Below are 25,834 nucleotides of genomic sequence, written 5' to 3' on the forward strand. Positions count from 1 at the left end.
GTCTTCAGCAAACTGTTTGTGGGCTTTCTTGTGCATCATCTTTAGAAGAGGCTTCCTTCTGGGACGACAGCCATGCAGACCAATTTGATGCACGTGCGGCGTATGGTTTGAGCACTGACAGGCTGATCCCCTTCAACCTCTGCAGCAATGCTGGCAGCACTCATACATCTATTTCCCAAAGACAACCTCTGGATATGACGCTGAGCACGTTCACTCAACTTCTATGGTCGACGATGACGAGGCCTGTTCTGAGTGGAACCTGTCCTATTAAACCTCTGTATGGTCTTGGCCACTGTGCTGCAGCTCAGTTTAAGGGTCTTAGCAAACTTCTTATAGCCTAGGCCATCTTTATGTAGAGCAACAATTCTTTTTTTTTCAGATCCTCAGAGAGTTTTTTGCCATGAGGTGTCATGTTGAACCTCCAGTGACCAGTATGAGAGAGTGAGAGCGATAACACCAAATTTAACACACCTGCTCCCCACCTGAGACCTTGTAACACCAACAAGTCACATGACACCGGGGAGGGAAAATGGCTAATTGGGCCCAATTTTTTATACATTTTCATTTAGGGGTGTATTCACTTCTTCAGTGTTGTCACATAAAAAGATATAATAAAATATTTACAAACATGTGAGGGGCGTACTGACTTTTGTGAGATACTGTATATATGTGATTTGGTGCACAGCTGCTGCCCTGTACCAGTTAAACTGCTATAAGGGCGGACGGCAAGCAGTTAAAGTATAACTAAAGGTAACATTTTCATTTTAGTTTTGGATAGAGTAGAGTAAGAAAAGAACACTTTTTTTTTTAGGAGGAATATCTTTTGTTTCTAACACTTATTTATAGCACTTACATTTCTGTGCTGAATCGGCGCTCGATTGCCGATTTCATAGAGGAATATATCTTATATTCCTCTTTCCTGGCAGTTTCCCTAGCGCTTGTGGGCATGTGAAGCCCACAAGCACTATCCTCCGGGCTCTGGTGCAGCTGAGCAAACAGCGTGCAACGCTCGCTCTTGCGCATGCGCCGTACACTTCTGACGTTACCATCACAACGGGCAGCGGTATCGGAAGTGCCCACCCCCATTGTGATGGCAACCAAGCCCTCGGTTCGGCGCTGCCCGCTGACTCCAGGGAAATGATGACAGACATCTCCCAGGAGCACTAGCGAACACGGGCACCGAGGGAAATTACATCAGGCGCCATGGAGAGGAAGAGGCAGATTACGAGGGACCCCCTGGCAACAGACATGAAAAGGTGAGCGAAAAAAAAAAATGTTTCCAAATGTTGTTAATTGTATTTAATGCAGCTGAATAATGCAAAATGAATTTCATGAGTGGAGCTCCGCTTTAAGGAGATTCACTCTCTCTACTTGTCCTGTTTAACATTATCTTTGAAAGTGAAAGTAAAGAAGAACCCACATTTTGGATTGTCCCCAGAATAATAATAGTGGGGAAATCTTCTAATGGGGACACTAGTTCCTCATGTTGGAGGGATTTTCTTTCACTTCCTGTTTTGGCTATGGGACAGGAAGTGAAGGGAAATCTCCCCAGTGGGACACAGGTGGCAAAAAAAAAAAAAAAACTGACAGGGGTTATATCCTTTACTTTATCCAAATGAAAAAAAAAAGTTTTGCCTTTAGTTCTACTTTAGCAACAGTGTGTTCTCTATAGTAGGAAAGAATGATCTGTATTGAAGGGACCGCACAGCTCCTCAATTCCAGTGTGGTCTCTAGAGTGGAAGAAGTCTGTGACAGCCGCATTCAGCAGATCTTCCACAGCGGGCGGAACCCTCCTCCCCGCGGAACTATATGTGGCAGCGGAGGAAGGTTTAGCATGGTGCACCGGCCGGAGTGTCGATGCAAGATGGAGTCGCGGTGTAAAGTGGAGCATGAGATGAGTTTGGCGGCTCTGCGCCGCTCGGATCCGTACATCAGCGGCATTGTGGATGTCACCGGACAGGTGGCCCTGTACATCTTCAGTGCTAAGGCCAATGAGTGGGTGAGTGAGCCCGGAGGAGTCAGGGGTCTCCTGTGCTATATATGTATACATAGGGGACACCCCGGATGGTCGGGACAATATCAGGCACACAGTGTGCATTGGTGATAGCAGAGGTGTGTGTAGCTGTCCTCTTGTCATGGCCTTCTAGTTACAAAGAGAACCTGTCACCACTCTATACAAGTCATAACCCAGAAACATCACTTCCAGGGCTTCCTTCCCACACTCAGAACTTTCTAGAAAATGGGACTTGTCCAGCACAGCCCTTTCCCTTCTCCCTTCTTGTCCGTCACAGCCCTCTCCCTTCTTGTCCGTCACAGCCCTCTCCCTTCTTGTCCGTCACAGCCCTCTCCCTTCTTGTCCGTCACAGCCCTCTCCCTTCTTGTCCGTCACAGCCCTCTCCCTTCTTGTCCGTCACAGCCCTCTCCCTTCTTGTCCGTCACAGCCCTCTCCCTTCTTGTCCGTCACAGCCCTCTCCCCTCTCCCTTCTTGTCTGTCACAGCCCTCTCCCTTCTCCCTTCTTGTCTGTCACAGCCCTCTCCCCCTCGGAGTGCCTATCACCCGGGATCACATCGCTGTCTGTACACGGCGCAGGTAGAGCAGCCCAATTCATTTCAAAGTTAACAAATCCCCAACTTTTTTTTGGGGGGGGGGGAATTGCAGCGCACTGAATCACATGGTGCTGCGGCACTGTGCATGAAATAACACCGCAAGTGAACATGCTGGGGGGGTGGTGGTCATTAAATGGCACCTTCATGCGTCTGCTACAGTGCAGCGCGTTTTTCAACGTGTCAAGAACACGTGATTTTTTTTTTTTATTTATTTTATTTTTTTTTTGCATGTGTTTTCCTGCCCCCATAGATGTGACCCTAGGTGCGCGGTCTGTGCTGGCCCAGCTCCTCTGCCTCTCACTTTTACATAACCTGAGGAGGAGCTGGGGCCAGAGCATAGAGGAAAATTATAGGGCAGGGGTCTCCAAACTTTCTAAATGAAGGGCCAGTTTATTGTGCTTCAAACTTTAGGGGGCAGACCCAAGTAGAAAATTGTTTTGGCATCTATGGGCATAAACAATGCCCCATCTTTGGTATTGGGGAACTATTATTGCCCCATTGTTGGTGTCAGAGGGAGAATGTTTGCACCATCCTTGTTGTCAGTGGAAAGAATAATGTCCCATCGTTGGTGTCAGTGGGGGGAGGGGGATAAGTACCCCATCGTTGGTGTCAGCAGGGGGGGGGGGGGTAAAGGCCTCATCGTTGGTGTCAGCGGGGGGGGATAAAGGCCTCATCGTTGGTGTCAGAGGGAGGAATAATACCCCAAGGGCCTGAAAAAGGCAAGTAAAGTGCTGCAGTTTGGAGACCACTGTTCTAAAGTGTCACATGAGTCTGCTGACATCACATTATGATCTACGTATGAGGAGGCTGGTTGTTCAGAAGTCGGTCTATCAATTGACTTGTGTACAGCCAGCCTGTCAGTTTTTTACTGAACAACCAATGCCACCGGCTATAGCCGGCAACACTGATCACTGTATTCTGACAGTAGAGAAGTCTCCCCGCTGTCAGAATACAATACCACAGCGGGAGGGATTCCCCCATCCACCTCGAATGTGTAGATGGGGGAATCGGCCGGGAGTAAACAGACTCTGCTGTCCGCCTGCACCCGACGGCCCCCCGATCCACCTAGACAAAGAAGGATCGATCACCTTCCGTTTTCTTTTTTTCAGTAGATCAGATCGGGAGGTAGGATTGCACTCTCCTCAATAGGAATGCATGGACCTTCCAATCAGATCCTCCTTAAGGTCTAACCGGTAGACCTGATCGAATCACCTGTGTGAAATGGGCCTTATAGGTAAATAACATTTAGAGCCGGTTCACACGGGGGCGACTTGTCAGGCGACCTAGCCGCCTGACAAGTCGCCTCCCGTTCTGTACAATGGAACCGTTCTAATCGGAACGACGCAAGTCGCTCTGACTTAGAAGAAAGGTTCCTGTACTACTTTGGGGGCGACTTGCATAGACTTCTATACAGAAGTCGTCTTGCAAGTTGCCGTGCCGCTTCTAGTGTGAACCGGCTCTTACTGGTGGGACCCCCCCCCCCCATGGGGGAGGGAACTTGCTGCGCACCCATAGTCAGGATTTGGTTCAGAAATCACTCCTTAATACAACCACACCATACATAAAACAAAACATTTTTCCACTTTAAAGTGGTAGTGAAGGCTTTTTAATGATTTAAACCTACAGGTAAGACTATAATAAGACTTACCGGTAGGTACAGTAAATGTACACTGTTTAGGGGATATTTACTTTTGCAGCTCGGTGACGTCACCAGCGCACTGCGCTCTCAATGAACGGTGTGCCGTCCGTAGCAAGAGCCGTGCTGCAGCCGTTCCACCCGTGGACGTGTGCGGGAGTGACATCATCGCAGCTCGGCCGCAGCCTGCCTGTGAAGATAGGAGTCCCAGGGGAGTCGTGACAGCACTCTGCTGAAGGGCTTTGTTTTCGAGAGAGGCTATCATAATGTGCTAGTATGCAATGCATACTAGCACATTATGCTCTTAACTTGCAAGGAGAATATTTTTTTTTTTTGCGGTTTATTACCGCTCTAAATGGGGCATAACATTTTCGTAAAAAACAATCATATTGCATATTTGCTGAAGATTTTATACCTAAATAGAAGCGTTAGTAAAAGAACAAGCTGATTCATTACCAAATATACAGTATATCGGTGTTCAATCATCATATTCATATAGTAATTCATGTTCCACACTGCCAGATTTCTAAAACATAACAATAGGTACATCAAATAATAATAATATACCTTGACGTGTTTTGTGCATGTTGCTTCGCTTCTTCTGGAGTAGATGCCCAATGTAAAATCTGTAAACAAATTCACAAAATGTATTCAAGCACTCCCTAAATAAAAAGGGGGATGCAATATCTATTTATATGGATATCCTTAATAAAACAAAACGTACAAATCGGCTTGATAATTGAACTAAAATAACCCCTCCAAATGGCAACAGCCACAAGGTGTCTGACCCGGAGCACTGCTGTGGGGGTGTAATAGGAAGAGAGGACACAGTTGTAGGGGGGGCAGTGGACTCCGCTGTCGGGGGGGTAATGTGAAGGGGAGGACAGAGGACAGCCCTGTGAGCGGGGGCGGGGGGCGGTGTGATTTGAAGGGGCAGAGGACATCGATGTGAGGAAAGGGAGGGTGTGACATGAATGTGAGCTGTGAATGGAGGGGGGTGTGATGTGATGGTGGGCTGTCTACACTGCTGTGAAGGGGGAATTGTGACATTTCGGGGGGGGAACAGATCTGATGAAAGAACGGGATTGTGCTTTAAGAGTCCACGCACAAACGTGCAATTCTGACCTCGGTTGGAAGAAAATTTTACAGATCAGACCTGCGTGAATTTTGATTCAATACCCCTGGGCTATGCAGTTCTGAATAGTGGGTAGGAGCGACCGCATTTACCTTTTCTTCTTAACAAGCTGATGATTGGTTGTTAGGACTGCCCTGTGTCCTAGCAACCAGTCACCTGCTGGTTAACTACTGCAACTGCAGCCCTCGCCCGCCATTCAGAACTGTCTAACCTGCCACTCTTCGCTCTGCTGAGAATGACAGCGGCCAAAGCTTGGGGGGATGGGGAAGGTGGGTCCTAAATGGCGGTCTGGATAGGACAGCAACATGATCCGGACCAAAAATCCGCCATTTAGTGATGCCCAATGTAAAAGATCTTCATCGATTATGCAATAAAATAATTTTTTACCAAAATGTTATGCCTCATTATGGAAAAATGTTTTGTTTTATTTATGGAATATAAGGTGATGGCGGCGTGGCATCACTAGGCACCAGATCACAATTCTATTGTCTTACATTTATTCTGGCCATTGGGATGCATTAACCACTTGCCGACCGTGTAACATACATATACGGCGGCTGCGCTGGATCACGTACCTAGTATGTGATCTGACACTTCTGGGTAGAGGATGTGCTTTCACAGCACTGACGCCCCACTTCCTCTGTGCTTATACACAGCTGGAGCTGATCTGCTGGTATCGTGGATTCGATGTTAGGCAGAGAGCCAGAACGACAGTCTGCCTATGTAAACAAGGCAGTTCTGACGGGGAGGGTATGAAGAAAACAATTTTGGAAAAAATAAAATATATATATATATATATATATATATATATATATATATATATATATATATAAATAAATTTTATTTTTTCCAAAATTGTTTTATTTTTGTTTGTGTATAGTGTTGCGTGACTGCACAATTGTCAGTTAAAAAAGTAACACAGTGCCGTAATGCAAAAAATGGCCTGGTCGTTAAGGGGGGTAAATCTTCTGAAGGTCAAATGGTTATATGTCAAACGCTAGAATTGTCCAGTGTTTAGGCGCGTTCCACGTTTTTTTTTTTGGTTTTTTTTTAGCTTCTTTTAAGAACACACCTTTGACAGGGATTTATTTTCACCCTATAAATGCTCCTCTTCTAATACCCCTGTAAATGCCTATGTGTCCATGGACACTAGACTTGCATAGAGGGGCTTTTACAGGCTGAATCCAAACGCCTATAATGCTGGCATTTTTTTTAAACCCAAGAGTCCAGAGGTTAACTCGGCCCACATGCTCCACCTACAACTCAAGTATCCCCTTTAAGTGGACCGGTCCTTTCAGCAGACAAATGTTACTTGGGAGATTCACAATTCAATGTGTGCCTGAACGGGTGTTGTATTTTAGAAAACTAGAAAAGCTATTAACTGTTAATTTAATTTAAACATGCAGAACAGTGGAGGACTATTGAAGAAACCCAAATATTCAAACTTTTGATCTCTAACATAATCTGCTAACTAGGCCTAGGCCATGATCACATAATCTATGTGTAGTTTACGTTTGCAGCAGCCCTTACCGCTCCTCTGAAAAGCAATCCGCAGTGGTTCATTTCAGAGAGAAGAATTCTAGATATAGCTCTTTTTACATAGTTACATTGATTACAGCTTGAACCAATGGAATTCTGTATATACAGTGGATATAAAATGTTGGGTTACTGTGATGTAAAAATAGAGACAGAGATCAATAATTTCAGAATTTTTTCCACCTTTTAATGTGACCTATAAACTGTATAACTCGGTTGAACAAACAACTGAAATCTTTTAGGTGGAGGGAAGTAAAAAAAAAAAAAAAAAATAATAATATGGTTGCATAAGTGTGCACACCCCTAAACTAATACTTTGTTGAAGCACCTATTTGATTTTTCCTATTTGATTCTATCAGCATGGCACATCTTGCCAATATTTGCCCACTCTTCTTTGCAAAAACACTCCAAATATGTCAGATTGCGAGGGCATCTCCTGTGCACAGCCCTCTTCAGATCACCCCACAGATTTTCAATGGGATTCAGGTCTGGGCTCTGGCTGGGCCATTCCAAAACTATAATCTTTTGGTGAATTTGGATCTGTGTCATACTAAAACATGAAGTTCCCTCTACCTTGACTAAGGCCCGTGTTCCAGCTGAAGAAAAACAGCCCCAAAGCATGATGCTGCCACCACCATGCTTCACTGTGTGGGTATGGTGTTCTTTTGGTGATGTGCAGTGTTGTTTTTGTGCCAAACATATCTCTTGGAATTATGGACATAAAGTTCAACCTTGGTTTCATCAGACCATAACACATTTTCCCACATGCTTTTGGGAGACATCAGATGTGTTTTTGCAAAATTTAGCCGGGCTTAGATGTTTTTCTTAAGAAAAGGCTTCCATCTTGCCACTCTACTCCATAGCCCAGACATATGAAGAATACGGGAGATTGTTGTCACATGTACCACACAGCCAGCACTTGCCAGATATTCCTGCAGCTTCTTTAATGTTGCTATAGGCCTCTTGGCAGCCCCCCAACCAGTTTTCTTCTCATCAATTTTGGAGGGACATCCAGTTCTTGGTAATGCAAATATGGCACAACAATGACTTGATGATGACTGTCTTCACTGTGTTCCATGGTATATCTAATGCCTTGGAAATTCTTTTTTTTTTTTTTTTTCCTGACTAATGCCTTTTAACAATGAGATCCCTCTGATGCTTTGGAAGCTCTCTGCGGACCATGGGTTAATCAGAAGCACTTTAAATAATGACAGGTGTGTACTGACTCCTATTTAACATGAGTTTGAATGTGATTGCTTAATTCTGTACACAGCCACATCCCCAGTTATAAGATGGTGTGCACACTTAGGCAACCACATTATTACATTTCAGTTGGTGTTTTAATTGAGTTGTACAGTTTATGGGTCACATTAAAGGTGGAAAAAGTTCTGAAATGATTTATCTTTGTCTCGTGTTTTTACATCACAGAAACCTGACATTTTAAAATGGGTGTGTAGACTTTTTATATCCATTGTACCATACCTGTGGGATCCCCGTGGAAGCTGAAAATCACTGTACTGAACACCCCAATCCAGTTTTTTACTAGTGTCCAGGTCCCATGCTGAGCAGCTGTCTTGCTTCTTAGTGAACACAGGAGGTTGGCCGCTCGGCACAGCGCCATTCAGAGATTGCTTTGTATTTCCTTTAATAAATGCAAATCATTCTCTGACTGGAGGACATGGTATTGTGATGCCAGGCTCTTCACCTTGTCCAACCAAAGAATGCTTTGCATCATTGCGAAATTGTGCAAAAAGTGAAAAAGTATTTGGGGTATATTTGTTGCCACAAATCATTGCAGCTATGCTGTTTATACAGATGCGCCCTTGCATTTGCAGCCTAATGGATGGGGCAAAACTGCGTCTCGATTACCTAATTTTACCACCCCTGACCACAAGTGCAAACAAGCCCTTAGGCCTGGTTCACATCTATGCATTTTTTAGTGCGTTTGCAGAAACACCCTACAGTCCATTTAACATGGTTTCCTATTTTTTTTTATTTTTCTTATGATTTTGGGTTCCATAGACTTCAATGGATCAAAAGCATGTATTGAAAAAAACGCCAAGTGCACCTGCAATATGCAAACTGTATAGGTGTGAATCAGGCCTCGGGTGCAAGGAGACCCCAAAAAATGAACTTTAGGGAAGTGGCTGTTGGATTTGCGAACACATTGGGGGTTGTTTACTGAAGGCAAATCCACTTTGCACTGCAAGTGCACTTAGAAGTGCAGTCGCTGTAGATCCAAGGGGTCATACAAGGAAAATCGGCATTTTTGCTTGTACATGATTGGATGATACAATCAGCAGAGCTTCCACTCATTTCAGATCTTCCCCTCAGATTTACAGCGGCTGCACTTCCAAGTGCACTTGTAGTGCAAAGGAGATTTGACTTTAGTAAATCGACCCCATTGTGTTATTAGCATGCAGATACAAAGGCTACTTCACGTTTTTTAAATGGAATTTTCTATGTATGCATCAGAGGAAAGCAGATGTCCTGCTATTTACAAAGTCTGCCTAGGATGGCGCTTGTGGATAGTATGTAAATGGAACTGTGGTGTGTGTTTTTTGAGGCTCAGCAGCTTGTACATTTGGGGTACTGAAGCTGGGACTACTCCAGCCAAGAAGTGTTTTTTTGTTCTGTGAAGAAGCAGAAACAGGAATGCACAGACAGCCAAAAGAAAGCAAAAACGCTTGTAGTTTTAACCCTTCCCTGCCCTTGTAAAAAAAAAAAAAAAAAAATGTTTTGTATCCCCCTTGCAGAATTTCTATTCCTTCCTGTCCCAACAGGGAGTGAGGGGAGTCTTTCCAACTGGGAATCAGACATTCATCAGTAAAAACCCGACACAGGTTATAACCCTTCTTGGCTCTATCCAAAATAAAACGTTTTGGTTGGAGTTGGGCTTTAAGGCCCTATGCACATTAGGTGATTCGCTCCGGTGCCTGGGGCTCCAGCGTTTTAGCTGCAAATGGAGGGCGCAGGTTCACCATTCAGCCACACTGCTGGCAGCTTGTCGAACTCTGAGAGGCTGAAAGGCGCACCTAGCAGTATGAATGTTTAGGGCACTTTGTGCCCATGGATGAATGCTTGGTACGTATGCAGTCTTCGATTTTTTTTTTTTTTTGTTCTCTACAACAGAGTAGCATTGAGTGGCAAAGGTGGCAGAGGATGCAAGTATTCTTTCTTGTACAAAAAAAATAATGTGCTTTTGATTAAACTGTTTTGTTTATATGTCTGGGTCTTTTTAGGTCCACGGGCTAAGATTAACATAGTAAAAATATATTTTCTTTTAAACAGGAGAAGACTGACATAGAAGGGACCTTATTTGTTTATACAAGGTACGTATGATTACATGGAGAGTTGGTGCTAAAAATGTGAAATGGCAAGCTGGCAACACACTATTAGTTTTTGTTTTTTCTGAACAATTTGCATTTTGACAAACCACTGGAGCCTGCACTACTAGTGGCTTTCAGAATACCTATGTTTGACCAACATTCTTCAATTGAAGAATGTTGGATGGGAGAGGGCTCACAGGGGAACTCACTAAGCGTATGTCAGCCGGCTCATCGGGAACTGGCCTTTGGCACGTTCCTGATGCACTTTGCTCCACGTCTAGCCAGCTTTATCCTACTACAGAAGACTGTTGAAAGCTTGGGCTAGGCCTACACTGGTGATCGAATGTTTGTTATTGAGAGATTTAAAACCCATTTGAAGTACAACGTGATAGATGGAGATCCTCAGATACACGTTGTATTAAGGCATAAATGTATGTCTCCTTTTTGCACTCCCAAATTATAGTAACTGATCCTCCCCCTTCCCATTTGTTTTCTTAACGCCATTCCACAGTTTGTTTGGTGCAGTGTTGGGAACCTACAGCTATTATCTTCTATTACCTGCACATTCGTACCCCATAGGCTTCCATGTGGACATCTGAGCCAGGGACTCCTATAGAATTCTGTAGAGATCAATTGTGCAGGTGTAGCGTTCAGCTGAAATATTCTTTGAGCTGGCTGAGATAGTAGGATGCTGGGGAAGGATGGTTTACTGTAGGGTGTGTGATCATAAAGGATAAGTGAATTTAGGCCTGGTGGATATGGGCGTATAGCGTAAACTCCAGCTCATTTCCCTGCCCAGTTGCATACAACTGCCTATACAAGTTAATGGCAGTGCGCAACTATATGCATGTGTATATGCAAGTACCTGCATAAACATGAGCACAAGCATACAACCCTGGACACAGAAAGGTATAAGTGTCATACTGTGTGAGTATTTTGTGCTTGCTTGCAAAGTATGCCCAGAGCCCACCAAACACACAAAAATACACAGGGATTGATTTATTAAAACTGGAGAGTGCAAAATCTGGTGCAGCTCTGCATAGAAACCAATCGGCTTCTATTGCTTCTAAAGGTTTTATTGTCAAATCTTAATTGAACAAGCTGAGGTTAGAAGCTGATTGGTTACCATGAACAGCTGCACCAGATTTTGTACTCCAGTTTTAATAAATCAACCCCAAAGTGGTTTCATTCCACTTTAACAACTTGTTGATTATCATCTTCTTAGCCCCACATTGATCTTGCTATGTAGCAAATGAGACTGCAAAAGCTAGGTAATTATCCCAATACCAAGGAGATTTAATAAAACTCTCATAAGGTTGCTCTTCCACTTAAAGGACCGCCACCAAACGCTCACATGCCGGGGGGGGGGGGAAATAAGAACACCAAAAAAAATAGAACACCATGACAAAATCCACAGAAAGAACTGAGCTGTGTTGCTCCGTCAACCAGCGGGAGAACTGACAACTGCAAAGATAAAATGCGGTCATTTCTTATTTACCAGCTTTTACCTGCCAGTGGGTCCTTGCCTGAAGACTTCTTTTGTCCACCTTTACTAAGGTGTATGTGGAGCAGTTCACAGATAAAATAAATACCGGTAATTTTTTGTAAACTTAACTGTTTCACATACAAAATTTTGGAGGTGTAAATAATATCCAAAAAATAAAGTTGGCATTAAATACACTTTAAGCTACTAATATATATACACAGTGTACACCCAGACCATGTGCAATGGGCTTGATTTACTAAAATTGGAGAGTGCATAATCTGGTGCAGCTGTGCATGGTAGCCAATCGGATTTTAAATGCAAGCTTGTTCAATTAAGCTTTGACAAAAACAAATCTGGAAGCTGATTGGTTTCTACGCAGAGTTGCACCAGATTGTGCACTCTACAGTTTTAGTAAATCAACCCCAATGTACAGCTGCAGTTTTTTCGGTCCCCTCTCAAATGTCTGTAGGCTCTAAGACTTTATGTTGCCCAATGCTAGCAGCTTAGGTCTAAAAGCTCCCATGTTGAAATCATAATTTGTTCTTTTGCAAGCAGCTATAGAAAACACCCAAGTCCATTTATTCTTATTTCTACTTTTTTAGGTCAGCATCTCCGCACCATGGCTTTACGATAATGAACCGCCTTAACATGCACAATTTGGTGGAGCCTGTCAACAAAGATCTAGAATTTCAGCTTCATGAACCTTTCTTGCTGTACCGGAACTCAAGTTGTGAGTGTTGCTAATTATGTAATGTAAATTTCTGCACTTGCTTTTTTATTCTGTACATGGTGAGAAAGTTATGTATTCCCATGCATTAGGAGAAATCTGTGGCCCATGCTTTTAGCTAGGGAGAGGGCTGGGACCTTTGGAAACCCAGCAAAAGTCAGCAAGCCTCCTGATAACTTAGTCGAAAGTAATAGAGTCCATGGCTTTTTTTTTTTTTTTTTCAGCATTGGCATGGCTGCACCCCTTCTTCATTAATTGTTGGTCCACCATTTTTGCTTTCTTATGGGATGTTTAAAGAGAAGTATGGCCAATATTATAAAACCTAATAAGTATTTAGCAAAAAGAGAAGTATGGCCAAAGCTTGTTTGGTCATACTTCTCATTTGCGTCACAGGCATGCAGTAGTAAGTGCACTAAAGTCCGCTGTCGGCTTATGTCACAGAGCCACTCCAGTCTCTGGATGTATCCCAACAATGATGTCAGAATCCACCCAGATGCCCAACTGGCAGCTGGTTCAGCCTCTCAGCACACCGCTGAGAGCCTGAGCCAGCTGCTCCCACCCCCTCCACAGCCTAGCACTCCAGTGAGCACTGGAGAGGCAGAAAACAGCAGTGACTGTCACTTTTCTCAGTGCGGACCCGAGAACTGAGCGATCAGTGGTCACGAGATTGCTCTGTTTTCGGGCTTAGCTCTTGCAGGGGACAGCTGCAGCATCGGAGCAATGCTACAGCCATATAGGTGAGCATGTTAGTTTTTTTTTTTTTTTTTTTTTTAACTTCCTGCACTTCTCCTTTTGACTCTTTTGAACTTTTCCATGTGTATGTTATAAGAAAAGTGGGCATTGTCTTTATGCTAATCTAATAATAAAAAATATAAAACATGCAAAAAATGGGCAACTGAAATGTAGGTATACAAGACATATGTTTGGCTTTAACATGGAGTTACATAAAGCATTTAGGCTCGATTCACACCTATGCATGTTGCTTTTGAGCGTTTTTGGAGGTTTTTTTTTCATGCTTGCAGCGTTTTTGCCGCGATTTTGCCGCGATTTGCGTTTTTTTTTTTTTTTTTACAGTCTTAAAAAAAAATAAAAAAAATAAAAAAGCAGCAAAAACGGTGCACTTGCGTTTTTGATGCTTGTCCATTGAATTCTATTACATGCAAAACGCTGCATTTTGCATGAAAAAAAGTCCCTGACCCTTTCCAAAAATGCAGAGAAACAAAAAGGCATTGATGTGAACATGTTCCATAGGAACCCATGTTAAAAAATTCCCGTGCATTTCTGCAAAATGCATCAAAAAACGCGCTAGTGTGAATGGAGCCTTAGTCCTGGTTCACATCAGTGCGGCTTTGAAGTCTCGCTACAGTAAGCCGACTATCAGTGCAATTTTATGTGTGGCTTACTGACATCTGTGCAACTTTATTTAACAGATGTCCATGCAAGTCGCACAGAAATAGATAAGGGTGCAGGAACAAGCTGCGACTTAAATGGTTCCATTTCTGCAAATGGGGTGCGACTTGTCATGTGATATTGAACTGTCAAGTCGTAAGACAAGTCACACTGGTGTGAACCAGGGCAAAGGAGACGACCTGAGTGAATAAATATCCCAGGGCACCCAAACCTTAGTATATTGTTCTAATGCAGCCATTCTCAAGCAGGGTTCTGTTGAGTTTAATAGGGGTTCCCTGAGCTTTTGCCAACTGACCTCCTATCTGATGGTGCCAAAAGCATTACCCCGTGATATTTTTAACCGTTTGTAAGGAGGGCATTCTGATTGCCAGTAATGTTCCAATGGGGTCACTAGTTCTAGTGACTTTGGGATTCCCTTAATTTGCAGGGATTTCCTCTCATTCCTGTTTGGCCATGGGACAGGAAGTGAAGGGAAATCTCTGGAATGGGACACAGATGGCAAAAAAAGAAAAAAACAATCTGACTGGGATTACTACCCTCCCTTGCTCTATCCAAAATGGGGGAAAAAATGTTTGCCTATAGTTCTACTCTAAACCTTCAATCAAGGGCTCCTCTGGTGTAAAAAGGTTGAGAGGCTGTTCTAGTTTGTCCTAAAATGTAACACTCAGATATTCCAAAGATCATGCAAATACTCAAGGAAACCTAAAGAAATGTAGGCCTCAATTGCTGACCCCCTCCTAAAGATACTGCATGACTTTCTGAGGCTTTGTCTTTAAACAAGTAAGCAGGTCAGCAAGCAAAGTTACAACTCTCAATCTGCAAACTGTTTGCAAGTCGGTGACTCAGAGAACACTGACACCATTAAAGAATAGTTCACTTAATAAAAAAATAAAAAAATGCATGGTTTGGTTTTTTTTTTTTTTTTGCAAGTAAAAAAATGTGCTTTTTTTTTTTTTTTTTCTAGTAGCCTGGAGAGTGTTTCACCAGCGATCAGCAAATCGCTGATGCCATGCAGTTCTCCTGCAGAGCGTTCATGTGAGTTGTCTACCTGTACATCGTACGGCAGGCAGTTTCACACTGAGAGGAAGACTCCATACACTACCATAGCGCTCAACAGCGCCCTGGTAGTTCATTGAGAACTACAAGCCAACAGCTGCAAATGAGTTTGGGACTTGTAGTTCATTCATTCACAGAACTCTATGAATGAATGTCACAGCCCTGTGGGGGGAACTTCTCCCTGTACTGCTGTCATATATATTTATATATATATATATATATAATTTTTTTTTTTTTTTTTTTTAATGGGAAGGCCCAGTCATCTGCTGTGTGGTCCAAGCACAAGCCTGTGTTTCATTATCTTATTTATTTTTGATAAATAAACAAATTTGCTGAAAGGAGGTTCATAGACAATAATACCCTCTAATATTTGGCCCTCATAATAGGTTGGTCCACTCAAAAGTGATTTCACTTTTTTTGGTAGATACTAACCCCCTTTTTTCATATATACACTATATTGCCAAAAGTATTGGGCCTGCCTTTACACATATTCATTGATGCAAACTAGGCAGAGAGGGTTCCACCACTCAGGTAGGCTCAAATCAGTGGGAAAGAAAAACGAGCAACATCCTTCAAAGGGAGATTCCCATGTACTGGCTGATGCAAAGTAAGGCAGGAAAGAACGGAGAGATCTGGAATCCGCACACCGGTCTGATAAGTGCCTTTATTGATAAAAAAGCTGGATCATGGAGATATACAAAACACTACTGCAGAAGTGTACAGGGATCAACTGACGCGTTTCGCACTCACAAGTGCTTACTCATAGCTCATGTTAGCACTCAAGCTATGAGGAAGCACTCGTGAGTGCGAAACGCGTCAGATGATCCCTGTACACTTCTGCCGTAATGTTTTGTATATCTCCATGATCCAGCTTTTTTATCAATAAAGGCACTTATCAGACCGGTGTGCGGCTTCCAGATCTCTGCGTTCTTCCCTACCTGCCTTTACACACACATTAATTTTAATGGCACAGTCCAGTTCCTTCACCCCATACTCGCTCGTCCGTGTCTTTATGGACTTTGCTTTGCACGGGTCGTAGTCATGTTGGAGCAAGAAGGGGCCATCCTCAAACTGGTCCCACAAAGTTGGGAGCATGAAATTGTCCAAAATGTCTTATGCTGACACCTTAAGAGTTCCCTTCACTGGAACTAAGGGGCCAAGACCAACACCTGAATAACAACCCCACACCATAATCCCCCTCCACCAAATGATTTGGAGGGGTGGCCCAATACTTTTGGCAATATAGTGTTGAGCGAATTTGGAGTAGAGGAACTTGACTGTCCTGACCTCAACCCAATAGAACACCTTTAGGATGAATTAGAGCGGAGACTGCAAACCGAGCCTTCTCGTCCAACTTCAGTGCCTGACCTCACAAATGTGTTTGTGGAAGAATGGTCAAACATTCCCATAGACACACTGCTAAACCTTGTGAACAGCCTTCCCAGAAGAGTTGAAGCTGTTATAGCTGCAAAGGGTGGGCCAACTCAATATTGAACCCTACAGACTAAGACTGGGATGCCATTAAAGTTCATGTTCGTGTAAAGAGGGGCATCCCAAAACTTTTGGTAATATAGTGTATCTTCTCACATGCCATTAATATATAAAATTATAGGTGTCCCAATACTTTTGGCAATATAATGTATATCTGGGGACTCTTTAGGTGAGATCTGCATGCAGGTTTCCCGGTCTGCCACCTGTTGTGTCAACTGTGAGGGGGGGGGTGTGACAGTGCAACATTGGATGAGTCAGGAATTGTCACAATAAGAGGTCATTGTTGGGGTATCCATGACACATAAGAGGCCAGAAATTTACTTTGCCCAACATGCTGCACCAATAACTTAAATATCTCTTTTGGAGGAAAGGTAGTCAGAGCAGGAAACTGAGCCCACCAAATACAAAGCAGTTTAGTTCGACTTTAACCACTTTTTGAGATCAATAAGCTTAGCACCATATTGATCTTACAGCGGCAAATGAAAGGACTCTTAGGAACTCTGTAAATATTTTGACAGCAAGGAGAGTTATTAAAACTCAAAGCTGCAATCCGTGTTTAATGACTTCCACTAAACCCCTGCATGTAGGGGTACTGACGTATCCCTTATGGCCAAGCACATAGGCCACTCTGTTCTGTTAACCTCCTAGCTTTTGTTTTCCCTAAAGTATAAAATTAAAAATCCAACAAGGAAATGACACCACCCTATCCCGGTGGCCACAACAGGTGGCAGATGAAGGAACTCAAGTGCCGAAAAACTGAGCTGCATTATATATATATATATATATTTTGCCTCACCTGTAGATATGAGAGCTTTGAATGCATGTTATACTTTGTTATATGCCTCAAATAAAAAAAAAAATAAAACAAGCTGCAGCATGAGAACATAAAATTGAATCCGTGAAGTATAAGCTTTTTGAGGTAGAATTTCAAGGTTGGGTAGTGCTTAACAGACTGTTGCTATAGAAGTCAACTTTATTTGTTAAAAACATCAAACAATAAGCCTTTTACGCATTTTGAACAATGGAGCTCTTACTCTTTTGGCTTTGATTTAAAACATACTGTTTTTGAAGTGCATAAGTGCGTGGTGCTCTATCCTTGCTACAAATAAAGAAATGTATTTTTTTTTTTTAATCAGAGCTGTATGAGATGCACTGATCGCTGCTGCTGAGTACAAGGTGCTTGTTCTGCGGACACAGATTTTGTTGACATTCAGGGTTGACCGATGGATTTTTCACGCCTGCTGAGCTGTTTTAATTACTGTATGCTAATTAATCATGCTTACCTACAATCATCAGTGAGGAAGAAGAATGTAGATGAAAGCTAGTTCAGCATCTTAATCAGATGGCATGATAACTGCTTGTCATAAAATTGCAGCTGCTTGTATTGTTCATCCTCAAGCCTGGTACGATACGATAAGATTATCAGACAAACGATCATCTGCTTTTTGTTTTTGCATACTAGTCTCCTATCGAAAATGAATAGGTTACTAAAGTTACAAAAGTTCTCGTACGACAGAATAAAGATTCAAAGTGAACTTTTGTTTTTTTTTTTTTTTTTTAGACAAAAACTGTACTGATTAAACAAAAATCATACAATCTGGTATCGTACAAGAAAAACAATTTTTTTTACTTTTTTGCTATAATATCCCCAAAAATGTATTTAAAAAAACAAATTTCTTCCTCAGTTTAGACCAATATATATTCTACATATTTTTGGTAAAAAAATCGCAATAAGCGTATATTGATTGGATTGCACAAAAGTTAAAGCGTCTGCAAACTATGGGAAAGATTTATGGCATTTTTATTTATTTTACTAGTAATGGCAGTGATCAGCCATTTTTAGCGGTACTGCGACATTGCGGCGGACAGATCAGACACATTTTTGGAACCATTGACCTTTTATACAGCGATTGGTGGTATAAAAATGCACTGATTACTGTGTAAATGTCACTGATAGGGAAGGGGTTAACACTAGGGGGCGATTAAGGGGTTAAATGTGTGTTCTAAATAATATGGGGGTAGGACTTACTGGAGGAGGAGAAGACCTATCGTTGTTCCCACTTAGTAGGAACAAACGATAGGTCTACTCTCCCCTGACAGAACAGGGATTTGTGTGTTAACACACACAAATCCCTGTGCTGGCTCTCGTGCACACGAACGTGGACGGCCATGCGTATGGAGTACCCCGCCGTGCAGAGGGCGCGCGCTCTGGCAGCTCTTAAAGGGGATGATGTACCTGTACAAGGTTTTGCGCAGCCGTGCCATTCTGCCGCAGTATATCTGCTTGAGGCGGTTGGCAATCATTTAAAACACACTAGTTCTGGGGTTTTTTTCCAGCCAGAAAATGCTGATAACAGCCTGTGTGTGCATGGACACGTAGGATAACATGCTGGGGAGTTTACCGGTTGCAGAAAAAAATTCCTGAAGCCAAAAACAGCAGCTTTAAAAACGTTGTGTCTGTATGAGGCCTTGGATGTCCTCTTACTTTTACTTTTGTAGCGCTTTCTTCTTACTTTTTGTTGCGTTTCTGGGACAGAAAGTAAAATCGGGACTCAAAACTGCAAAAGAAAAAAACAAAAACCTGACAAAGATCCTTACCATTCCTCTCGTTATCCAAAATGAATAAAAAGATTGACTTTTAAATGGGGGAAAAAAAACAAAATATATATAAAATGCATTTTATGTTTATATTCTAGCAAAATGATGCAAGAAAATATGTGCAGAAATACTTTGCATCCTCTTGCTTCATGCCCATGGGCATTTTTAAAAAAAGAGCTGTAAAGCTAGTACCGACGAGAGCAAAAAAATCTGTGTTAAAAACCTAAATTTTATGCGCATATTGCATTGGCGTCAATGCACGTTTAGCCACGCTAGCTTTCAGACGTGTTTCTCTGTCTCTATTCAAAATCAATGGTTCCCTATGGGAGCCCATTGATTTGAATAGAAGTCGCACCAGAAGTCTGATCAAGATGATCCATCTTGCGGTGCGTCTTGTGTGCTGAGAATCTTGAAGGGGAACCCTGGCAAAATTTTGCGTGTGGTTCCCCCCCCCCCCCCCCCCACCCGGACCATACCAGGCCACATGCCCTCAACTAGGGGACTTATTGGAATCTGGAAGCCCCCTTTTAACAAGGATGGCCCCCCTCCCCTCTGCCGGTCCGCGCCTCCCCTCTGTGCAATCTTCTTGCTCTTTTGCAGGGTCTTCTCCCTCTGTTTTTCTTCCGATGTTGACTTGACCCGATCTCCCGGTGTTATGCTGTGTCCGCCGTGTGCAGTGACTTATATTGGCATGGGGCAGGGCCACCCGATGACGCAAGTTGGAGGCCATGCTCCTTGTGACGTCATTGCCTAGGGCATGATGGGGCGTGGCCTCCAACTTGCGTCATGGGGTGGCTTGGCCCCATGCCAATATAAGTGTGTGAATCGCGTTTAACACTTTTTACAGCTCTAGTGCTGGTGCCTAAGAACGCGCTGGTCTTGGGTTTTTTTATCTTTGTAGCTTAAAAACACCTATGCCACTTACAGCTCCCAAACGCCTTGGTGGGCATGAGGCCATAGGCTAACATGGAGAGGCATTTTTAAGCTGTGAAAAACGCTCCCAAAAGCAGCTGTAAAAACGTCCGTGGGCTTGAGGCAAAACTCCCATAACAGACTAGATTTTTTTTGCCACGAAACAAATCATGTCGCTACAATCTTCTTTGTTTTTAGTTAGTTGTGTACTTTTTGTGCTTTAGGAACATTGAATTGCATCGTCGCCTTTTCACTAATGAGCTCCATAATGGAAGTTGACATACCACTATTCCTTTTTACATGTGTATTGTTTATACCTTAATTACATCAGCTGCATGGTGATAGGTTTGAAAACAAAATGAGCAACATTTAGGCCTCATGCACACTGGACGTTAAAATAACGTTATAAAAATGGCAGTAGCTTTACAGTGAGTCTGTCAACATTTTTGCAATAGCACTTGTTAGCGGTTTTTTTGCGTTTTGTCGCATTGGCGTCCTTTTTCTTTTTTTTTTTTTTTTTTTTTTTCCCCAATGGTGCAAAAAATGCTGGTGAGCCACATTTTTGAGCGTTTATCGGCATTTATCAACGTTTTTTTGAGGTTAGAGCGTTTTTACAGCTGAAAAACTCCTCTCGGAACCCACTAGTTTTTGGGGTTTTTTTTTAAAGCCAAAAAACGCCCCAGCCAAAAAGTGCTGATAACAGCCTATGTTCGCATGGACAAATAGGATAACATGATGGGGAGTTTATTGACTGTAGAAAAAAACGTCTGAAGCCAAAAACAGCTGCTGTAAAAACGTCCAGTGTGCATGAGGCCTTAAATGCTTGATCTCTTGCAGTACTACATGAACATGCTTTGCATATGATGTACAATTTCTTAAAGAGGAAGTAAACCCTGATGGGTTTTACTTCCTCTTTATTTCCCTGCAAAGGTAAAGCATCGCATAGTAGCCCATTATGATTCACTTGCCTGAAACCAAAGCCTGTGATGTCACCGTTGTCCCCACCAGCAGCGAGCGTCCATCTTCACCCCTCTTCCTTCCGAGGTCGCAAACTCCGGCTCTGTGACTGGCCGAAGTCGCGTGACGTCACTCCTGTGCATGCGCGCGGGAGCCACCAGTCACGGCATAACCCCTTTTAGAAACGGCACAATCTGCCTTTTCTAAAGTGAACATGTGCCGTAGACATTGGCGCATGGCTTTATTGTAAATATCTCCTAAACCGTGGAGGTTTGGGAGATATTTCCATCACCTACAGGTAAGCCTTAATATACGCTTACCTGTAGGTAAAAGTGGATGTACAGGGTGTACAACCACTTTAAACCTGGACACCAAGCACAGTAACTAAAGGCATATACAGGCTCACAGGTCTGCCTTATGGTTTGTCTTTCTGTAAATTGTAACAGAAGTAAAGTAGTAAATAATCCAATTGTAATCGTGTTAGGCCCCTTTTACACTACCGCGACTTTGCTGTGATTTCAAACTTGAGGTCTATGGACCTCAACTCGCATCAAAGTAGGACCACAGTAGTACACGGACTACTGTGAAGTCAGTGCGACTTGAAGTTGCACAGATTTGATTGATACTCATTGAAAATCATGGAGTTTGACTTGTCATGCGACTTTGCAGTCCAAAGTCATAGGACAAGTCGCACAAGTGTGAAAAGGGCCTTAGTAGATAACAACTGTGATAAAAAATAAGTAGCAAGATCTTTCATGTGTAGTCTGGGATTTAGTTTTTTCCCATGGGTAGAGCAAAGGGGAGGGAGGGGGCGGGTGCCCTGTATTGAGAGGGATGGGATCTATTGGGGAGGGAAGGCTGGACAGGTAAATATGTCCACACTGTCTGTAGGTATGTAGCGATACAAAGGGTTGTCGCCAGAACTGAAGTCCCCCATTGGAAAAATTTCCTTCTATTCCTGTTCTGGAGACAACCCAAAATTTTAGCTTTTCTTTCACTTTCCCTCTCGTTGATGAAAGTAAGCAGGAAGGTGAATTTCCCTATTGGGGGCACAAAACGCAATACAAACCTGACAGGTGTTCTAATCCCTCTCCACTCCATCCAAAATGAGAAAAATAAAGTAGATATAACAATGATGTTTTGTTTAACGCACTGGTATCATAAACAATGGGAATCTATTTTTAAAAAGCGGAACTTCACTCTTTCAGTCAACATTGACTATTTTTAATCCTTATGCTGATAGATTTAGTATTTTAGATGGGAAAGTTTATCATATTTACTTGTTTGTTTTCTTTTCTTCTCTCCCTTTTTTTTTTTTTTTTTTTTTTTTTTTGGTTCAGTTAATTCCTGGTTTCCAGGCCTAGGCAAAAAATGTCATACATCCCAGGAGTCTTCAGGAGGGGAGGAGGGGGTTTCTCAGCTAAGCACACTCTCTTGCCTACATGTCTAAGCTAAAGACAGATGGATTCCAGGAAGTAAATGCTACATGATTACTTAATAAAAGGCCACCGACACAGTGCCACACCTCAAAATGTATATCTCATAAAGTACCTACATAAGGTTTATACGGACTTCACTGGTACAAAATGAGATGATGCTCCTGAGCTGCGCTCTGTGTGTACATTGATGCACAAAACGTGGCTCGCATCCTCACTGGCTGTGATTAACCGCAGTGGGAGCCACTGTCTCTGAGCCTATGAGGAGGGAGAGAACAGAGAGAGCCACTGCTCTTGTGCACAGCATTAGATCGAGATGGGGAGGGAGACTGCACTCAGAATGTTTATTTACCTTAATGCAGAGAATACATTTAAGTTAAAAAAAGTCGGCCTTTAGAACTACTTTAAAGTGTTTGAAAGGGGAAACAATGAAAGAAAAAACAAACATGTCATACTTACCTGCTCTGTGCAATGGTTTTGCACAGAGTAGCCCCGATCCTCCTCTTCTCGGGTCACCCGCCGACAGTCTGGGCCCCTCCTCCTTGCCAAGTGCCTCCTAGCAACCTGCTTGCTAGGTGGGCACTCGTGTTTGCTCAGTCCTGATCCAGCTCTCATTGTCCATAAGACACAGAGGGCTTGGCTCAGCCCCGCCCCCTCCTCCCAGGTTGTGATTGACAGCAGTGGAAGCCAATGGCTCCTGCTGCTGCATCTCAGCCAATGAGGAGGGGGAGATCCGGAAGAGCTGCTGCTCTCGTGCACATCGGTGGACTGCGATTTAGGCTTGGGTGAGTATTAGGGGGGGCTGAGGGGGGAGCTGCACACTGATGGTTTTTTACCTTTTATGCATAGAATGCATGAAGGTAAAAAAAACCTTCAGCCTTTAGAACCACTTTAAGATAGTGATCTGGGTCATGTTCGGACTTCACTAGGTTCATTCTCGTTTCTGGTCATCCCAGAATAGCATTTCAGAATTCGCTATACAGTGGCAACCTGCTGTATGTGATCCCCATAGAAAACCCGTCTCCAGGCTTTTTTTTTTTTTTTTTTTTGGGCTGACTGTGATCCTCCATTATTCCATATTGCACATTCCTGGAAGATGGGCGCTGCAGCAACCTCCAGCTGGGAACTGGAACCTACACAGTCAAGTGTAGATATTTGCTAGCACACTACGATCTTCAAATAAAATCCAAACCTATATTTATTTTATTTTTTTTGAAGAATGATCACATCAACAGGAAAGTGCAGCATTTTAGATAAAGGGCTTTTTTTAATAATATAATTTTATTATATGTATTTTTTTTTTTTTTTGTACGAAAATCCCAGACGGCACCAACTCCGAAATATTGCTCCTACGGGAACAGAACGAATGATTTTCGTTAATGTGTACCGTTTTCATGCAAGAAAAATCTGGCTGTGCATGATCAGAAATAATAAACGACAAAAAAAAGCCTTTGTCGTAATATTCGATATTCGAGAATATTCGTAAGCGTTTTTGTACGAATTTTATCGGTTTCGATTTGACTGTCAAATGTTCGCAAGATTTTCTTAGTGTGTACCCCACTTTAATCTATAGATCCATGGTGTGCTGGCAAATATCTATACTTCATTGCTGACTGGGAAGATTTCCCTTTAATTTGTCAGGACAGGAAGTGATGGGAAATCTCCGCAAGAGAGGCAAAATCAAAAATACGGGTTAGAATGTCTGACAATATTTATATAGCTAACAACAATTGTCTCAGACTACTCCATTTGCAGGCTGCACCTCATATAATTACAGAAAACCAATAAAAGAGCTGTCCTAAAGAGTAGCCACACTACCACTGAACAAAACGTATATAAACATTATCTATAAAGGTTATCGTACATGAAAAATATGGTTCCTTTAAGAGTACTGGAACTCACAGCTGCCAACATCCCTCAATGTACTAAACATTCCATTTTCTAGCTAGCGGGACTTTATAGGCAAGTGTAAAGGCAAAATGTATTTTATTTTAAGTTAAAAACATAACCTCCTATAAAATCATAGCGCTGCTGAGATTGTACATTATTAAGATTCCATTCCTTATACAACTTGCAGTATACCCATGTTATCCCGAAGAGGATCATACATATAATCTGTTCTATTTAGTGCATCTGCACAGATCCCAATATCACAATATATAATACAATTCAACCCTGATCCATAAAAACAAAAGTATACTCCAACAAAAATCATTCTCAATGCAACGTAATAGGGTGATTAAAAAAAATTAAAGTTCACATTAAATAAAAGAAAAAATCTACTGTATAAGCACACAATTGCAAGCTCTGGGTAGGGACCAATGTGAGTGTGCAATGTACGTGTGGAGTGCTGCATAAATTGATGGCGCTATATGGGTACCTTAAATAAAAATAGGGATCATTTGTAGACACGCACCCACACTCTCTCAGGTTGAACTGGATGGACTGGTGTCTTTATTCAACCTTAATAACTATGTAACTATGGTCTGTAATACTCTGTGCCATAATAAATGTTTGAAATGCTATATAATATAAATAATTCCCATAAATAACTAATTTATGGGCAGTATAAACAGGGACTGCACTACATCTGATGAATGATTTTTGGCATTAAAATAAGGGGGTGGGAGCCCATTCAGGTCTTTTGTATACAAATATACGGTCATACTTTTCATATAGCTTATTCGCGTTAACTGCATAATGAGCCTAAAAACACAATGAACAGACCCAATTTTTCTGATCTGGAACTCCACCTATGAGAGCACCGATTCTGGCTGTTGAAGAGCACTCATTGGTTTGCAGAAGGTTGAGAGATGTACGGTGGAACTTTAAGTTGATACTTCTATTCAGTGTGCAGCTGGAATTGAGAGGGCACTGTAAGATTTGTTGTTAGTTTATAAATTAGCAAAATCCATTTAGGTTTAAACACCTTTTTTTTTAAAACATTTTGAATATTAGAAGTAGCCAGCTTTTCCCTACAAGCAGCCACACACTTGGATCCGATGGGAACACTGAAGATTACAGCTGATGTTTTATCTGCTAATATTTTGCCTGCCTCAGTTCCTTCTATGCCTGCTTACCAACATGCTAATGTTAATAAAAAAAAAAAAACAAAAAAAAACTTCATTACCTTATTTTAGACCCAGTGATGGTGTCACTGGGTCTCTGTGCTTCTCTGCAATGCAGGCATTTCATGGGTGGGGGGAAGGGCTGGAAGGGTGCTGTGTATAGCTTCCTGAAAACTGATCACTGCACCATCCCTGTCTTACGAGTTCTGATGCAAGCAGTGGACTGGGCTGGTTCCTGGGAACAGTTATGGTAATATGTCTTGATGGGTGGATGTCAGTCTGGAGGAGTGAATGCAGACTGCCCTAGATCAGTGGTCACCAAACTACGGCCCGGGGGCCTTTATCTGGCCCTTGAGGCACTATTCCATCCACTGACATCAATAATGGGGCACTATTCCTCCCGCTGATGCCGACAATGGGGCACTATTCCTCCCGCTGATGCCGACAATG

The 25,834-nt window shown here is 42.5% G+C and overlaps 1 protein-coding gene across 1 annotated transcript in view; it reads left to right on the plus strand.

Moving 5' to 3' along the window:
• Window positions 1–879: 879 nt before the first annotated feature.
• The window catches only part of DCP1A (decapping mRNA 1A), a 147,768-nt gene continuing 122,813 nt past the window's right edge, over window positions 880–25,834 (plus strand). The window contains exons 1-3 of the mRNA XM_073592308.1: window positions 880–1,999; window positions 10,206–10,246; window positions 12,332–12,459. Coding sequence (XP_073448409.1) covers window positions 1,682–1,999; window positions 10,206–10,246; window positions 12,332–12,459 — 487 coding nt within the window. The 5' untranslated portion in view covers window positions 880–1,681. The remainder of the gene's footprint in view (window positions 2,000–10,205; window positions 10,247–12,331; window positions 12,460–25,834) is intronic.

Source organism: Aquarana catesbeiana, linkage group LG07 (assembly GCF_042186555.1).
Source record: "Aquarana catesbeiana isolate 2022-GZ linkage group LG07, ASM4218655v1, whole genome shotgun sequence".
Taxonomy (NCBI): domain Eukaryota; kingdom Metazoa; phylum Chordata; class Amphibia; order Anura; family Ranidae; genus Aquarana; species Aquarana catesbeiana.